Source organism: Penicillium waksmanii (genome assembly GCF_028829765.1).
Source record: "Penicillium waksmanii strain IBT 27052 chromosome Unknown utg000008l:1.0-5622682.0:1.0-5626561.0, whole genome shotgun sequence".
Lineage (NCBI taxonomy): Eukaryota > Fungi > Ascomycota > Eurotiomycetes > Eurotiales > Aspergillaceae > Penicillium > Penicillium waksmanii.
Window position 1 is genome coordinate 1,911,422 of NW_026643254.1, and position 17,739 is coordinate 1,929,160.

A 17,739-nucleotide genomic window follows, 5' to 3' on the forward strand; every position below is an offset into this window, starting at 1 on the left:
TTTCAAATAAATTTTTATTTGTATTGACTAGAGTGTTATATGTACATTAATGGTTCGGGATACAGACTCGTGCTCAAGGTTGGATATTTCAAGCAGTTTAGTAAAAACGCCACCCTTAGGGGAAAAAATAGTGAGGGGGGGAGGAGGCTCGATGGCAGTCTGGCAGTGCAGAAGGGGCAGCACCTATCTGAAACATACACACACAACCACTCCCATGCCTTAGGGTAGATAAGATGGTGTTGGGCTGAATGGGGAACAGCGCACTGTTCCTACTGCTGTGGCATAAATCAACGAATGTGGTAGAAACCGGAATGAATTGTGTAGATGTCTAGTCTATCTCTATGTTCATGTGGAAACATAATATTAGATCTATACAATTAAAGTGCCTGATCTTTCTTGCTACCAGCTTCTATTCACAGCATGAATCCGATGATCTCCCTAATACTTGAAATTCATGTAAACCTCTTTAGACTTCACATCCACGAATCTGCCGTGTCATATCTCCTTATTCTGAGCCCGCATCATCCTCTTTTGCTTGGTTGGCCTGGGCCTGCTGCATCTGCATCTTTTTCATGGTCTCCGCCGCTTCAAACGAGTACTTGCACTTCATACGCACTTGCATACCGTACCGATACATGATTAGCGGGAACGGCACGCATACCAGTGTCATGAAGGCCGGGATGCTAGACGCCCAGTGAATACCCAGATTGTGATACATCTGTGTCGTGAACAGAGGAAACACAGCACCAATGACCGAACGGAAAATAGCAGCCGCGGCCAAGACTGAAGCCGCGTAGATTGTATAGGAGTCGATCAAGTAGTTCATGATTGGCAGTAGAACAAGAACACATCCGAAGCCGAAAGGTGCAGATAGAATGATAGCTACCGACCAATGGATACTGGGGTAATTGGTCCATGCAAATGCAAACATTCCGATCGGGAGAGCGACTGCACCAACGATAGCAGGTGGTAGTCGGGATTCGGCTGTTGTGCTTTTCGCGAGGACCAGTTTCATATACCGGGTGTTGTTGTCCCAGATCGCATAGATAAGACCAAACACAATGCCGACGGCAATACCAAGGAATGAAAGTCCCCCAATTCCCTCGCTCCAGCCACGGCCTTCGTTATAAACAATTGGCATAGCTCCCATAAACATATAAACTGTACCATAGATGATTGCCATGTAGACCGAAGCGATCAAGACGATTGGCTCAAGGAACAGAAAGATCCAGGGACGAAACAGGGCTCGCTGGAAGACTTCAGATGGCTTCTTTTTGCCCTGACTCTTCTCAAGAACACTAATGTAAAACTTTCCATCCGCCTTTGACAAACGACTAGCCCTTTGTTGCAGCAGGACCGGGCCGTAAGTCTCGGGAATAAAGATGACTCCAAGGATGCCGACAATCCCGATGAAGATAGTGCACACGCCTTGAACCCACCTCCAGCCAACATTTTCGGAGATAAAGCCTCCCATGACCGGGCCAAGGACGGGACCAAGGAACGGTGCAACGCAGTAAACGGTGAGGGCGAGTCCACGTTGAGCTGGCGGGAAGAGATCGGCGATTGTGCCGCCGGAGTTGACGAGGGGAGATGCCCCAAATGTGCCGGCAAAGAAGCGCAATATCAACAGCGTAGCCACATTTTTACTCCCAGCTGATCCCCCCAGGAAGGCTACCATGGCGACGTGGGTAATGATCCACAGTTTCTGTCTGCCGTACAGTTCAGATCTTGAAGAAGATTAGCAAGACAGTGCTGGAGAGTTGTTTGTCGAGAGTTGGTTGTACTCACAGAGGGCCCCATAGAGCGGGACCGATAGCAAACCCTAGGACGAAAAGGGAAAGACCGAGAGTGAAGACTTCGGAGCTAATGTCGAAGTCTTGAAAGACCTCGTTGGCGGAGACGGAGTATGCGGAGGAGGTCAGAGTGACAGCAAAAACCGAGATCGTCGCAACAAATGTGATAAACCACTTTCTGAAAGAGCCCCAATTCATGGGATTGCCCGGATCATCTTTTTGAAACTCCACAACGAATGGATCTTCTTCGGTTCCATGGCCATCATAAACGGGTGTTTTCTCAACCTCGGCCGGGTCGGCATTGACTTTGGTCGCGCTGGACATCGTGGTCGAAATAAACAGCACCAAGCGGACACAGCTATCTGATCGCGCTTTTACAAGTCCGGCTTTTGTGGTCTATATATTACGTTCAGGGAAACCGGAGTATTTATTGTTCATGCCCTCCGTGATGTGAAAGCGGGATGCATGTCCATTGGATACTGGAATAACGGTGGGTCGAGGCGGTCCTGCTTTCCATTGGTCTTTGCTAGTGAGACTTGGTGGCATTACCCAATCATATAGCGCTCCGCTATGGGGTACTTTTGACGGAATACCATTTGATTGGGCAGTGCGTTTCTTTGTTTACGCCCCCCCGCATGATCATCTTCCAGCCTAGCCTTACGACTTCCCTCCTACTTCGTCGCCGTGTTGGGTGCTCTGTCAATACCTACAGGATGTCCACTGGCCAGACACGATAATGGGAGCTCCACCATGGCTACGACTGGAACGGTCAACATGATTCAACCAGAGCACAACGACTCGTGGGTAATACGCAGACAGCGATTGAAAGTCACCACAGCTTGTCAGGCATGCCGGTCAAGAAAGATCAAATGTGACGGCAGCCGTCCAGGTAGTCTACACCCCTGTCCTTCACTTACCCCTTTAGTGCTCACGAGCCATGCTGATACAAAGAATGTGCAGCATGCACTAGGTGTCAAACCAAAGGAAAGTCTTGTAACTACAATCGTCCTGGTGCGGCTGGCGACATTCCGCGCAAGCTTAGTCCAAGGGAAACACCTCAGCATGCTCCTGTCCTTGTTTCCCCTCCATCTTCACCAGCTCATTCGATTGAGGCGTCCTCGACGTCGACAAGCTTGACTCTCCCAGGCATTGAGTCACGCTCCTTCTCGGATAATAACCGAGAATCGAACTCGGAGTCGAATCTCAACCGTCCATACTACGCAGCCCACGGCCGGTTCGCCGGCCAGGTGGCGGCGGCTATAGAGGAGAGAGCTGGTCGAGCCCCACCAGCTACGACATACCTTGTTCCACTGGTCGATGCGCCCTTATTTGGAGATCTGGATTTGCCCCTGCGATCTTCCCCTCTTTCGGAGTCCACCGAGTTGCCCTCCCGCGCTCGTGCAGATCAACTCGTCAATATATATTGGCGACACATACATCCGGTTGAGCCTGTGTTGGATTATGATCAGTTTTCGCAGATATATGCAAAATCATTTTCGACGGAAGGTTGCCTCGCGCATACGGACCATCACATTCAGCTCAGTATCCTCAATGTGATATTTGCCCTCGCAGTGCAAAGACAGGAACGGGTGCCATTCAATTTGCGGAATGAAGAGGGGAATATTTATTTTCAACGTGCGTGGGCGCTATTCCCGACCGAGTCGATTATTTGGGAACCCGGTTCTCTTGAGCGTGTGCAGTGCTTGATGCTTATGAACCGATACCTCCATTGCACAACTCATCAGCAAAAGACATGGATGACTGCTGGACTGGCAATGCGCATCGCGCAAACAATGTGTTGTAATTCCCTTGAGACTCCCTTGGGCAAAGATGCCGGCAATGACGCGCGTTTGAAGCGTAAGGTTTGGGCAAGCTGTGTTATTTTGGATCGGTAAGTATATATCCGTTTTAATATCACCTCAGAAACCTCGCTGATATGATTAGGTGTGTTTCCTGGTCACTCGGAAAGACATCAGTGCTGGCACTCATTCCATCGCCGACAAGTGACTGTCAGCAGGGAGGCGATCCAACCGGGCACTCTCGATGGAAACTGGAACTTCACGAGATAGGCAATCAGATTCAGATGGCCCAGATTCAGACACGAAGCACCCTTGCCTCTCGATCTGTGGTGCCTTGTCTAGATCAACAGGAGGAATACCACACCGCGGCGGTCCGCCTAGACGCTTGTCTCAACAAATGGGAGACCAGTCTTCCAAACGATCTACAACTGCGGAATCTTAAGTTTCTGGATGACAGGACAGTCCGAATGGAGCGCTATTTGATACACCTTCGGTAAGCTAGTACTTGCTATTTCTTTGCACTTTGAGAATTGCTTCTCTAATATCGTCTACTGTATAGTTTTCTCCATTCTCGTATCTATCTCTACAGGCCAATACTCGCCCGCTTCTACTCCATGAAATCCAATGGCCAATCAAGGTCCACGAATCCCGCAACTCTCAGCGAGCGGCTTCTGAGAGAATGTGCTAAGATGTGCGTCGATGCCGCGCAAGGTGTCACTGCCTTGGTGACCGAAACATTAGAGCCCTGTGAGCCTATCGGTATCATCCCTTGGTGGACACGTATTTACTACCTTCACATCGCGGGCGTGATCTTCCTCGCAGCCATGGTCGGATCCGATCTCTTTACCGACTCAGTCGCTCAATCATGGCAGGATGTTTTGGCAGGTCTCCGCGCACATGTCCACCTGAGTACATATATTCAGAAGTGCATTTGTACCTTTGAGGCCCTGTCCGCCAAGATCTTACAGCCCACTGGTTTAGTCGCACAGAGTGGGTGTGAGCCCCTGGTGGAAGGCGCAGGGATGTCCTTCGATGATATTTTCCAAGATATCCGCTTTGACTTCGATGAATTCTTATTTAGGACGGAAGAGGTGCTCAATTTTGATGTGCTCGGGTCATGATATATATACGACCATGCAAACTGGGGGAAAGGACGAGGCACCCTGCTTAGCTTTAATATATTGACATACCTCCATCTATTCCATTTGATGAAGTACCCCAGCTACATCTGTCTAGCTAGTTCAAAGACTGCCGATGCTGGACACCAGATCGATGGCCTACCGAGGAAGAAGAAGTCTCCGACTCGCTATCTGAATGTGGTCGCAACTTCGATTTCCTGGCACCTCTGGCTTGTCAACAGCGACTTGACCAGATACATATTTGAACGCTGCCTACCATTTCAAAGAGCTTGGAGTTTTGCTACTTTTGCTTTTTCGGACATTTCCGCACGGCCATGCCATGATTCAAAGGTTTACCATTTTCCCTAATTAAAAGCATGAATACAAACACCAAATGATTTGCTGCCGTTCCTGGTCGGAAAACGATCTCAAACCCGCTGGATCCAATCAAGGGGCTATTCTAGCAGTTGCATGTCAGTTTCTTAATTTCGACCAAAATGATTATGTTATTGCTAGAATTGGTACGCGGAGAAACTCAAGTAATCAAGACACAGGGACACTCTGCTGGTTGTGGAAAACATCGTTCGGGTCCACTGCCCTCTTGATATGCTTGAGTCGATCCAGGTTTTGGCCATAGTACCCGGCCAGGGCCTTCTCGTTCGTCTCCCGTGGATCCACATTTCCAGCATACTGTCCGTAATATGCCTTGGGATTGCCGCTCGTCAGAACTTCGCTTAATTGGTCCAGGAAGCGGATCGTCGTATCAGTGAGATTACTACTGGTACGAGCAAAGGAGAACATAAAGTAAAGCGTGTCGCGGTGAGGATAGGCCGCCTCCGATGGAGAGAAATCGCTCACTGCCCCGCCAAGGCCGTCGAAGTTGAGGGCATACAAGTCTGTTCCATTCTTTGTGTTGGCCAAATAGTTGAAAACACGCTGGGCGGTCGCTTCAGGGATCTGAGTCTTCTGAGTGAAGACAAGGGACTTGGCGTAAAAGTGCGACGGAGAAGCGATGCCAGCGGCGCTGACTGCCCCGTCCAACGCCTTGGACGCCTCTAAGAAGCTGGTGTAGACTTTTGTTTCGCTCACTTGTGGAGGCGTTGTAAAGTGGCTAGTGAGGTTGAGCGTCGCAAACTCGTCCTCGCTACCGAAGTATACCCCCGACAGCACCATACTACTAGCCGTGACGGTCAATCCGTATGACATCTCACGTGGTAGAGTGCCGCCAGCGAGGAGCTTTTGCCAGCTCTGGAATATTTTCACCTGCGATGAGACATTTTGCTTTGCCCACACATAGGTATAGTCAACAGTCACCGGCGGCGCGGGTACAGTGCGGATGGTGAAGTCGGTCACGATGCCGACGCTGGAGCCAGCGCCGCGGACGGCAAAGAAAAGATCTTCGTTCTCCGATTTCGATGCTCGAACGATCGATGAATTCGCGAGGACCACCTCCACCTCTTCCACAAAGTCCACGAGAAGTCCCAGCTGGCGTGATGCAGCCCCGGCGCCTCCCACGGTGGCGTGTCCACCCAGTCCGACATCGAATGTCTCTCCGTGCGGTGCTTGTCGTCCTCCGTTGTTAAACATAAGCTCTGTAACTTGACCGAGGCGGTTTCCAGGTCCGAATTTAGCCATCCAGGTAGTGCGGTCCATGCTGAAGTCCTGGAGGTTTTCGAGGTTCACTGAAAGCTCCCCGGTCGACGATCCAAAATTGCCGTAATTGTGTCCTCCACTCTTTGCTTGGATCTTAATGCCCGCGTTGACAGCGCACTTGACGGCTGCCGCAACCTGTGCTGCATTTTGAGGAAAGACGATGGCGGCCGGAGTTGTGAGAAGGTCGAGGTTATACGGAGAGACAAGGGCGGCGTAGTTAGGCTGACCCGGGAAGGCCACTCCACTGGAGTTCCTCCCCACTGACGCTAGGAGACAAGTTGCAAACGAGCCTGTGGCCTTCATTATGACAGAGTATCTTTTAACTATCCTGTATTCCAAGGATTTGCGATGTGATGCGATCGATCCCTTTTAAAAATGCAATTTTGTTTCTGCCCCCCACAGGATGAAATTGTAACTCCGGACTCCGAAATTACGAGTGTACGAAAACTCCGGAATCGAGCTTCCAGTCTCATCGACACGATTCCACCACCGGTGCAAGAATCCTATCTAACTCACGGGCGCGGTGTTCACTTTGTATTCCTGGTAGTTAATCTACCTGCCTCTGAAGTGTTCTTGCCTAGAGCTTTTTGCAGCTAAGGGCTAGACAAGCTTGATGGACTAATAACAGGTATTGATAGATCCGCCGTAAGGTGCGCTTATTTAAACGAAGAATGGCGGGATCTTTTAGCCGTGTCTTCTGTGGCTTGGTTTCTTCTAAAATGTCATACTCTGGAAGGAGGGGAGTGTAATCTTCTGTCTCTCGCTCAGAATTACGGGCTTGCCTGAAAGGGCGAAGTAGATCGCAAAGTTTCCCTTCATATCGTGGCATTTTCGAGATTTCAGGTCTCAAAGCGATGTGTGATGTGGCGTAGAAGTCTCGGAGTGGTTTTTGATTTTTGATATCGATGTGATTCAGAAACGAGTAGACCAAGAGAGAATTCTGCTGTATCGAGATTTTGTAAAAAAAAAGTGAAAGATGAAAAAGTCCCACGGTAGCAGTCTCTGGCTTTGCGACACACTGCACAGTCAGCATCAATCGTGAGTTTGGAAGTAGTAATAGTTCCAATTCCAAAATTCATCATCAAGCGTCGTATATTACACACAAATATAAGCAGATTTATGCCCATGCACCACCCGCATTAAATGACTCAGCTATGTATTAATTCCCATGGTTCTCGATCCATCGCACTTCAAAATGAGCTGACGAGATGCAGGTAATGTTCCAGGAACATTTACGCTCCCGGGTTATAAAGAGCCAAGGGCGTAGTTATTTGCCCATATCCCAAGCTAATACATATCAATAGCTTTATTCGCCCAAACCTAACAAAGAATACGGCAGGCATTCAGCAGAAATAGAAAAAACAATTCTAGATTGAGGCGCAAGTATCTAACGTGAGATGGAATCTTTTCCGGTGGTGTGTGAATGAATTGAGAGAAAGAGTATTCAGGCAATGATTCAATGGGTGTACGGGAACGAGGTCGTTGCCTGCCTAAGATCTCTCACAAGTCTAGAATATGACTTTCAGAAACCGTGAACGGATCGATTCAGTGTCTCTCCGACGCTCAAGATATAAAGTTGATAAAACAAAACCAAAGCGGGTGCTTCCCAATTCAGATCGTCACTATTCCTTTGATCCATTGATCGGTTAGGTCCGACTCATAGAGAAAATCATGGGGGTTTTGCGTCCAGCGAGATAGATTTTTTGCAACAGATTCGCGAGAGTTATCAAAGGCTTGATATTCCTCTTCCTCTTCAAGCCTAAGGGTGAAGGCTTTGCATATTTTCGGGTGATATACCGTGAGTACATTCAGGTATCTGCGTCCATGCATTTTGGAGGTATTCTAGACCAAGTCATAGGTGGGTATTGTAAAAAGCCATCATGTGGAGAGGATCCTTGTTTTTCTGCTTCTTCACAGGCATCTGAGAAGTTTCAGGTACAACCTTACTCTCAGAAAGCCCCATATTGGTCAGCAAGTCTCATGTTGGAGAAGAATGAGAAGTAGGACTGCCGAAAGCAGGATCTCCCCAACCCCCCCCCCCTCATTTCGAGAGGTATTCTTGTGACGTGCTAATTGAACAGGAATAAGCATGGGCTGCCACGGGGAAGTCGACAGATCCAAGTTGGTTTTGATCGGGTTGAATCATTAATCACATCCTGTTGCGGGTTGCGCGACTAGCCCTCAATTTTCTCAGAACACAAGTTATCCGAGGGTGCTCTGCCTCAGCATGGCGGCTACTGAAACCTCGTGATTGGCAATAACATGCCCTTTCCATATGCAGGACACTGATCGTTGAATAGGTCACCTAAGGCTCAGGGCGCCACGGCAAAGACTATCCAACCAGCTACATGCACATGAAAACCACATTTTTTGTCCAATCAATGGGGAAGAGTGGCCATTTGGTCTGGTCGACACGAGCTTTTAGATGTTTTTTCCTGTTTGTCAATGTGCTGTTGAGCTTGCATCTCACATGGTGGCTGTGTGCAGATGTCAAGAGAAGAAGTGTCTCAGGAGGATCAGGGGAACCCAATCACGAGTTCAGCTGAGAGGGTCAGTGCAGTGGTCGCGCGACGGAGGGTGAGAATCACCCGTTCTCACCCTTCTTCTCACCCGGTCTATTGCGCCCTCAGCTTTCTCACCCCTGGTCGCGCGACCGTAAAGCGGCGTTCACCCATTTCTCACCAGGGCGACAGCCACCCGACTACTGAGCACGTATACGCCGAATGGCTGGGCTAGCCAATCGCCAGGTCTAGCCTAGTGGGGAAGTAGTTGATCGCCGCTTTCCCATCGCGCGACCTGGGTGAGAAGGGTGAATGCATAATGAAAACGTGACGCATTGAACAGAAACCCAAAGCACAAGGACAGACTAATATAACATGGCATTGTAATTAGAGGATCAGAACCCAGGAATGGGTTGTAATGGACTTTGAATTCTAACACGTGCTAAACCTGACAAGAACGTGCTCAGGGATACATATATGCGCACCAGGCAGGCCAACCACGCCCGGAGGCTCCTACCAATGCCTGTTGCAGTATGAAGGATGAAAAGGGGAGAATATACATCATATTTCTATTCCTATTAGCAGTACAGATTTCATATCACCATAGTCGTCACTGTAAATAGGTGCACATATCAATTGAAAGTTCTAATTTTCCATCCTTTGATAATCTGTCCAGTATGATTCAGAATCTGGCAGATTGACTTTTACTAGGTGATATTCTCTCATATCCACACAATCCACTGACGAAGCCAAATTCATGGTCGTTCCTGCACCGAGGGAGCTGAAATTGATCCTCGGAGTGCGTGGCATCCCCAGCCAGCTCATCGCTTTCCATTGCGAATTGGAAGAGCATAGAAGCTACTGCATCAACACTTCCACCTCGTTGTAGGAAGTACCATGAATCAGGAGGTGACTCACCACCGTGATTCAACACTAATTGCACGTTATGATCATTAGGAATCATATTCCCCCGCAGGCAATTGATGAAATGCACACAGAGATTCCTGAACCCATTCCTCATACACTTGTCGTTCTTAAGATGCATCTGTACATCATCTGAGAGGAAAGTGAAACACACGCGGTTCTGCCGAACCCATAAGTCCCCATCGTCGATAAAGTCGCAAAGAAATTCACTCCATATACCGGCCACAAGCTCCAGGGCTACGCGCATTCGCGGGCTCAGGCAGCCAGATATGCATTGCCCACAACTACACCCGTACCTCACGCGCTGGATATTTGTTTCGCTGAAATCAGTACTGCCATCCAGAAGTATAAGACAGTCAACGTCAGGATCGCTAAACCCAGCAAAATTATCCGAAATATCTTTGACCATGGCATCGTGGCGATGTGTGGTTCTTTTTTCCTCCAATTTTGTAACGAGAGCATCCAATGGGGTTTCGCCATGGAAATTGCGCATGTGGAGAAGTGACTTCTTCCTGTCCAAAATGAATCGCACGCAATTAGGCCTGGTGCCGACTGCAACAAGGTGCAAAATGGTGTCACCATTCGCAGTATCGATCGATCCCAGGTGTGGACCATCCCTCGCTGCATCATGTGTGAGTTGCTTAAGGATTTTCAAAGAGTCATCATCACTGCTAAATTTTAGAGCAGCTTTCATTCTCGGTAAAATCTCATCGTCTGAGATTCCCGAAGTCATTGGTGGGACTTTTGGGATCATAAAGTCGTGGGCAGCGTCTAGACGATGGCATGGGTGTTTTGGGTCCAAGGAAAGTCCAAACCACGCCGAAGATCCTATGCGTCGAAACCCCAATTCCCGCCAGAAACATTCCAAACTGTCTAGTGAAGACATCTTTGGAGAAAGTCTGAGTACTTCTTTCTTACTGGAATCACATGGAGCTCCACTTGGACGTACAATAGCAACGAACCCAGGTGTTTGCCTCCGAACCTTTTCTAGCACAGTTTTCACGAGTACAATGCCTTGTTCGAAAAGTTGACATGGCTTCTCGACTTGCAAGGATTCGATTAGAAATATGTCGCCGCTCTCTAGCCCCGAGCTCCATAGCCCAGTGCCTTTCTTGACCGGATGACTCTTAAAATCTGCTTTTAAACGGCCGAACCTGTCCATCAAACTAAATGCGAGAAGACATGCTTCCTCCGACAGTTGCCCCATGGCAGAACGAAACTGAGCCCGTATTTGATCACGCCTGATAAGTTTACCGTTGCATTGACCAACATACTTCCGACTCTTATCTCGATGTGAGCCCTCACTGCCCTCGTCAATTATCAGTCCGTCAATCTGCTCCACCCATTCAGACTCGGTAGAATAGTCGTTGTCAAAGAAGCTAGTTGGAATAGAAACTCTGCGTGAGTGACTTCCAGTACTTTTGGTGTTGTCACATGGAAATCTTTCGTCCAGAACATCAACATATCCGTCAGAAGTTGCTGTTGACTGTAGGTTGTTACTTATGGGGGTTGCAGCCGACCGGAAGCGAACTTTGAAAACGAGGTTTCTCGGCAGTGGCCGCTGCATTGCGCTTTTAAAGCGAGTCGTTGATGGATATAAAGTGTATAGGTCAGATTAAATGGTCGGGGCGAATTTGTAGATAATGTAGTAAACACCAGGAAATGAAAACGGTATTAGGAGGAGGCCGAGTGGCCTCTCTCCTTAGCCTTTTATTTGCTAAGGCGAGAGCTGTTTCAGCACCGTACGGGAAAATGACATGTGAGCTATCTCCATGCCGCTGGACTGGAAAATACCGCATCATGTGATCAGGTACGTTCTTTCAAGCTGCTATTTGTGGATTTGGGCCTTGGCCCACCGGAAAGTCACTTGCCGACCCACCGTCCGGGCTGTAAGTCAAGACTGCAGCCCACTGAAGCCGGACTTCACCTCACCATCTGAGACATCTTTGAAGAGCCAGGACCTCGATAAAACCACCAAATTCTTCAGATTTGCCATTTGTCCTGGTTCATCACTGGCTAGTATCGGGCATCTGTGAGTCTGACTGAAGTATGAACCGCCAATCACCGATTTAGGAAAATGCCTTCACCTGTTCGCAACAGCAGATACAAAGCTGCTGTTCGAGAACAAAGAGTGCGAGCCATCACTGCATGCGAGTACTGCCGTCAAAAAAAAGTAGGCCAATATCAAATATCCCCCAAGTTAGCTATACTAGCAGCATATTATAATCTAATCAAAGCTAACACCGAGTACAGCTCAAATGCAGTAACGATCGCCCAATCTGCCAGCAATGCCAGGCCCGTGGAAAAGATTGTGCCTATGTAGAAACACTTAAGCTTCCTCGGTAGGCTGCCGGAGTGCCAAGGCTTGCTGGGAAATAAACTAACGATTGGGTTAGGCCATCTAAGGCTCGCATATCCCGCTTGGAGGAAGAAAATAGATATCTGAAAGATTCACTGGCCAATTTTGAGCAGGGGTTGAGGCCCCAACGAGTTGAAAAAACAGCTGAGTCTCAAACTTCAGCCGAGTTTGCATCCAAGTCACTGGAATTGATGTCAGTGCACACGCCGGAATTATGGAATGGACCAAGTATCGAGGGACGCCAGAGTCTTCCCTGCTTAAGTACTCCACCGTTAGATCCCCAGCCCTCCAGTCAGGTCGACACTGTTGCGCAATCGCATGGACCGACAAGTGCTGTCACTGATGAGATCACTTCAAATCTCGAAATGATGATTAAAGGGCCTTCTCACCATGCTGAGGAGTTGGAAGCCCTTCGGAACGCTTTATTTGCAAATTCAGCCAGACTAAGTAGGTCTTCTTTCCTAGATGCAATAGACGTGGTCTAACATTGTTTGACGTGTAGGTCAAATGGAGAAAATTAACTTCAATTCCAGTCGATTTGATTTCGATGGAGTAGATTCTCGGGTCGCAATGCGTCTCTTATCTTTGTATTGGGACCGTCAGCTCGACGTCGGCGCAGTTGTCTATAGACCTACCTTTATGAGGGATATGGCATGTCATGGGCCATACTTCTCTAAACTATTGCTCAACGCCATTTACTTCACCGCCTCAAAATATTGTTCCCATGAGGAAGTCTTCGATGATCGGACAGAAGCGCTGACAGCGGGTCGAAGATTTCGGCGACGGGCGATGGAATTGATTGGGGATCACATTACTAAAAGCGAGATACCTACAGTGCAAGCGCTTCTTCTATTGTCTCATGCTTTGTTCAACTGGTGTGATGAAAAGAGTTTGTCTTGGCTATACTCTGGCATGGCTATCAATATGATCATAGATCTGGGCTTACACACCGGCCATAAAACCGACCCGAGAGTGGGTAAACTGGCCCCTGAAGATATTGAAGCTAGACAGAGAGTATTCTGGGGTGCATACTGTAAGGAAATTCTTTCCCATATTATTGGAGCCTCAAAACTCACCGCTTTCGAACTAGCTATCGACAAGTTCTTGTCTTTATATCAGGGGAGGTGCATTCGATTGTGTGATGCTGACACAAGCTTATATCCACGGTTCCTTGACGAATTTGAAGAGTATGAGACATTACAGGCATCATCCTATGCGAACGTCAACGAAGCTTCCGATCTACCAGCCCATAATATCTCAATTCTGAAAGGCTACTGTTCTCTTTCCATCATTATGTCTGGTATCCTGGACACTCTATACACAGAGCGCAGCACACTCAAGGAACCGAATAGCCTGCTTGAGGCCTCATCATCTCTCTACCATCGACTCAAAAATTGGCTCAAGTCCCTTCCATCCGTGCTGACCGACACATTGTCGCAGATGTCGAGGGGGATTGCATCCCCGCATATTCTCTCATTGAGGTAAAGCCAAAGAACCGACTTCAAAAAGAAACAAGTGTCGCATTTTGCTTACTTCACACAGGGCATTGTACCATACGTTGGAAATACTCCTTCACCGTCCATTTGTGTCTGATGGACATTTGCGCGGTGTGTCGTTGTCTGCCGCACCTCTTGCATTCAACACCTGTGTCTCGGCAGCTAGTTCAATAGACAAAATACTTACCTGCTACCGGGAAATGTTCTCGACCAGATTTGCACCATACACTTTGTCTTACGCAACATACGTCAGCGCCACAATTCATGCCAGAGTGGCTGCACAGAGCCCATCGGACTCTCAAGCCCATGCCTCACTCCAGAGGTGTGTTTCGACGCTTAGAGAGCACCAGGAATTATCATTAGGACCAAAGAAAGCATTGGGGGTGATAAGAAACCTCATGAGACGTGTCGGCATTGATGAAAACGACAATTCCACTACTGAAATCCCCGGTAACATGACCACAGAAGGCTGTGCAACTATTCCAGAAACATGCGGTTTGTACGGTGGGAACTCAACTAGGAATTATACAGATTCCGTCGCAAATTTCTCTCAATCTTTCCTTCCAAATGATGTACCTCCCATTCCTTCAGAGTCATTTGACTACGACATGGATTGCATCTTTCAAACCTTCAACATAGCCCATGGGAGTGTTGTGCCACCCGTGCAGTGTTCTCCACCTCAGCATAACGCGGAAAAGACTTGGGAAGCTAGCATCCAAGAGCAACTATCCGACTCGCTCCCATTGGATCCTCTATACGGACTGGAAAATATTACTGGATTTTAAGAACAGCGGTTTTGATAAGGCAAATAAATATGTAGATTGATAGGTGGGGGGGATAATGGATTAAGCCTCAATTTTTAATGTTTATTTCCTAGGTATATGCCGAATAAATCGACCGTCCTCACTAAGATGGATTCTCCGTTCGTCTGAACCACTACTGGCAGATTCATTTATATCCCTTGGCTTTCATTATGACGAAAGCTTCTTCTAGCGCATCCTGGGCGCCCAGGATGGTGTAACCATATCCCGCTAATGTCTTGACTAATTTGGACGCATCCAGTTTGGCATTCGTGCGAGGTGCTTTAAGAACTTTTCTCTGCTCTTCGAGGCTGAAATTTGTCCAGCTTAGGGAGGGCCGAATAAACTTTTTCGTAAACTCCATAACCTCGTTGTGAGTAAATGTCCCTGGATTTGTCTGGAATTTGTCAGTCCCGTGGCTTCATTTCGCAACTGTCAAATTGACTCACAAAGTTGAATATGCCAGTTTCACGGTGTCTCGAAAGCAGGACTGCAGCTGGTGTCATGTTCGTCATTATGGTCCCAGACTTGAAGTAGTGAGTTTCTCCGCTTATCAGATCCCGAAATAAGATGCTCACTCACATTAGGAACATTAACAATCTTTTCGTATCTAATGAGCTTCGTGATGAAATTCATTGGATGAAGATCCGCGGCAAGGGGGTTGCGAAGACGGAGGATCAAAACGTTTGGGTAACTCTTGATTGCCTATGGGAGTAAGTAAGTATTAGTTTTTGATCAGGACAACAAACAATGGGAAAGGACACAAACCTGCTCTGACACAAGCTTTGAGTAAGAGTAGAAAGAGGCAGCATAATTTGGTGGCTCCTCCTCAGTAAAGCCCGGGCCATCTAAAGGGTGGCTTTCATCTTCATCATAAATGCAGGCGGAAGCGAAATGAGTAATATGAACATTTCTTAAGAAGCAACAGTCCACCAAGTTAGCAGCGCCGATCACATTGGATCGAATTGCTGCATCTTTATGGTCCTCACACCAATCTGCGTTCGGAAAGCCTCTTTTACCAGCGGTGTTGATCACACGGGTAGGCTTCACGCGATCGAGTTCGCTTCACCGATGTAAGTCATACTGGCCAGGCACGACTCTTTTCATGACACTCACCGAAGAACTGCTTCGCGGTCTTCAATTCGTACAGACGAGGCTTGGTAGCGATCTCCATTTTTCGATAACTCTTCCTGGATCAGCCCAGACACCCATCCATTGCCTAATTTTTCTTCGTCAATATGCCTACAAATATTGACTTTTTCTGATACTGCTTTTCCGAGGCATACGCACCAAATACTAAAAATACCTCGTTAGATGACGAGGCTGTCATTTTGATAGTGGGATCCGTATGATTGATCACTTGTCCGTGCTTAAATGTAAAAATTTAATTCAGAAATGATAGCAGAATCCAGCTCTTTTATAGATACCAAGAGTACCCGGAGTTGAAACGGAGTCAGTGTTGCATTCGGGGTCGGGCTTCGGCGAGAAATCAACTTCATGTCCGGTTTCTGGCGCTTCCCGGCTCTTCGGGTACTTAGTATCCGATAGTCAACATGTTTATGATATTCGTTAGTGGCCCAGTATCGCATCAGATAAACACGGAGTCAGTCCCTTTGAAATTGGACCCACATCACGCAAGGTCTATTTGACTCCGGTTATAATAACACTGGTTGATTACATACACATTCTATGGAAATGCAGAATATTAAAGGGACTGAGACTTCCACGAGGCAGTTGCACAGAATACTAGGAGTCATTTCAGTCCAACGCATTACTATCCTTACTTTACCCGAACCGAAAACTTGACCGTACAGAATGGCACCTGCAGCTACCGAAACACCAGCCACTTCAGTATCGCCGAGTGAGCGTAGTGAGGCACCAATCGATGCCTTTCTGACCGGACTGTGCAAATTTCAACCTCTCCCGAATTTGAAAACGATTCTTGTCACCGGAGGGGCAGGCTTCATGTGAGTTTTAGCTCTTCAGTATCATGGTACTGTTATGTGGACTTGTAACTTATCCTTGCTAGTGGAAGCTGGGTAACTCGACATCTGGTCCGGCAGTATGCCGAGACCTATAATGTTATATGTCTGGATAAGATGGATGTGGTCGCTTCGCTGAACAACATCCTGGACCTATTTACCTGCACTAATTTTCGCTTCCTTCATTGCGACCTTAACGACCAACACACCGTCCTATTTGCGCTTCAGTCCTACAGCGTGGATTGTATCCTGCACTTTGCAGCAAGCAGTCATGTCCAAAATTCGTTTAATGACCCTTTCACATTCACACAAAATAATGTGCTGGGAACCCAGAGCCTACTAGAAGCCGTTCGCTCCTATGGTAAAATTCAAAGGTTCATCCATGTGTCGACTGACGAAGTCTATGGTGAAACGAACGGCCAAGTGGCAATGGAGAATTCCACACCAATGCGACCGACAAATCCCTATTCAGCTAGCAAGGCTGCAGCAGAGATGTACGCGATGGCATACCAAAAGAGTTTTGGTCTTCCTATCATTATCGTGCGTAGCAATAATGTTTACGGACCAGGACAATATCCCGAAAGTTAGTTTCATCAGCCTAATTCCTTTGATCGAGAAATATAAGCTGACTTGACAAAACAAATCCCAGAAATCATACCGAGGTTTGCAGGCTTGATGCTCAAAGGTCAAAACCTCACGCTCCAAGGAAATGGAGACAACGCCCGCCGCTTTCTTTATGGAGCAGACGCAGCCGATGCCTTTGATACTATCCTGCACAAGGGCGAGATTGGTGAGATCTATAATGTTGATTCTAGCTACGAGATATCCAATCGAAAGGTGGCAGCTATGATGCTAGCGTTATTCGGCCATGATCCGGTCAAAGACTTTGGCAATATGATCACATGGCTGCCCGATCGTCCATTCAACGATAATGACTACGCAGTTGATGGGAACAAACTTCAAGCACTCGGTTGGAAACAGCGAATCAACTTTGATACTGGATTAGAGATGACAGTCGATTGGTACAAGAAGAACATGGCGACTTGGTGGCACTGCCAGTTTGCGGAAAATGGGAAGTAGCTCAACGTATAACAGCACGTTGCTTGGAAATATTGATTTTAGAGTATCGGCTTAGAAAGTGATGATTTTTAGTTACGCGCTTGTTTTCATGAGGGAATGAATAGTATAAGTATTGCCTGACTACCGCCTAAATTTTCAGTGTCAGTTTCTGGCTTTCGGGGCATTGTATGAAATACAGTGCGCCCAACTGCTTTTCTCTAAAATATTTATAAGCCCAAAAAGCGTCCGGAAATC

At 47.6% G+C, this 17,739-nt stretch overlaps 7 protein-coding genes across 7 annotated transcripts; 3 read left to right on the plus strand and 4 right to left on the minus strand.

Moving 5' to 3' along the window:
- Positions 1-505: 505 nt before the first annotated feature.
- On the minus strand, positions 506-2,117 carry N7481_009033 (MFS transporter; the record flags this gene model as incomplete). The annotated part of the gene is made up of 2 exons (XM_057268252.1): positions 506-1,727; positions 1,789-2,117. 2 exons carry the CDS (start codon positions 2,115-2,117, stop codon positions 506-508), a joined length of 1,551 nt encoding a protein of 516 aa, XP_057118929.1.
- A 426-nt stretch (positions 2,118-2,543) lies between these two features.
- On the plus strand, positions 2,544-4,713 carry N7481_009034 (putative transcription factor; the record flags this gene model as incomplete). Its single annotated transcript, XM_057268253.1, has 4 exons — positions 2,544-2,593; positions 2,764-3,684; positions 3,738-4,085; positions 4,152-4,713. 4 exons carry the CDS (start codon positions 2,544-2,546, stop codon positions 4,711-4,713), a joined length of 1,881 nt encoding a protein of 626 aa, XP_057118930.1.
- Positions 4,714-5,253: 540 nt separating this feature from the next.
- N7481_009035 (uncharacterized protein) lies at positions 5,254-6,666 on the minus strand (the record flags this gene model as incomplete). Its single annotated transcript, XM_057268254.1, has 1 exon — positions 5,254-6,666. The coding sequence occupies one exon, from the start codon at positions 6,664-6,666 to the stop codon at positions 5,254-5,256; it is 1,413 nt and encodes a 470-aa protein (XP_057118931.1).
- Positions 6,667-9,546: 2,880 nt separating this feature from the next.
- On the minus strand, positions 9,547-11,355 carry N7481_009036 (uncharacterized protein; the record flags this gene model as incomplete). Its single annotated transcript, XM_057268255.1, has 1 exon — positions 9,547-11,355. One exon carries the CDS (start codon positions 11,353-11,355, stop codon positions 9,547-9,549), a length of 1,809 nt encoding a protein of 602 aa, XP_057118932.1.
- A 510-nt stretch (positions 11,356-11,865) lies between these two features.
- N7481_009037 (Zn(II)2Cys6 transcription factor) lies at positions 11,866-14,428 on the plus strand (the record flags this gene model as incomplete). Its single annotated transcript, XM_057268256.1, has 5 exons — positions 11,866-11,961; positions 12,042-12,130; positions 12,185-12,594; positions 12,650-13,628; positions 13,690-14,428. The coding sequence occupies 5 exons, from the start codon at positions 11,866-11,868 to the stop codon at positions 14,426-14,428; spliced, it is 2,313 nt and encodes a 770-aa protein (XP_057118933.1).
- Positions 14,429-14,591: 163 nt separating this feature from the next.
- On the minus strand, positions 14,592-15,773 carry N7481_009038 (uncharacterized protein; the record flags this gene model as incomplete). The annotated part of the gene is made up of 6 exons (XM_057268257.1): positions 14,592-14,840; positions 14,893-14,970; positions 15,026-15,148; positions 15,212-15,506; positions 15,560-15,685; positions 15,730-15,773. 6 exons carry the CDS (start codon positions 15,771-15,773, stop codon positions 14,592-14,594), a joined length of 915 nt encoding a protein of 304 aa, XP_057118934.1.
- A 485-nt stretch (positions 15,774-16,258) lies between these two features.
- Positions 16,259-17,505, plus strand: N7481_009039 (dTDP-D-glucose 4-6-dehydratase; the record flags this gene model as incomplete). Its single annotated transcript, XM_057268258.1, has 3 exons — positions 16,259-16,410; positions 16,473-17,008; positions 17,075-17,505. 3 exons carry the CDS (start codon positions 16,259-16,261, stop codon positions 17,503-17,505), a joined length of 1,119 nt encoding a protein of 372 aa, XP_057118935.1.
- Between the last annotated feature and the right edge of the window lie 234 nt (positions 17,506-17,739).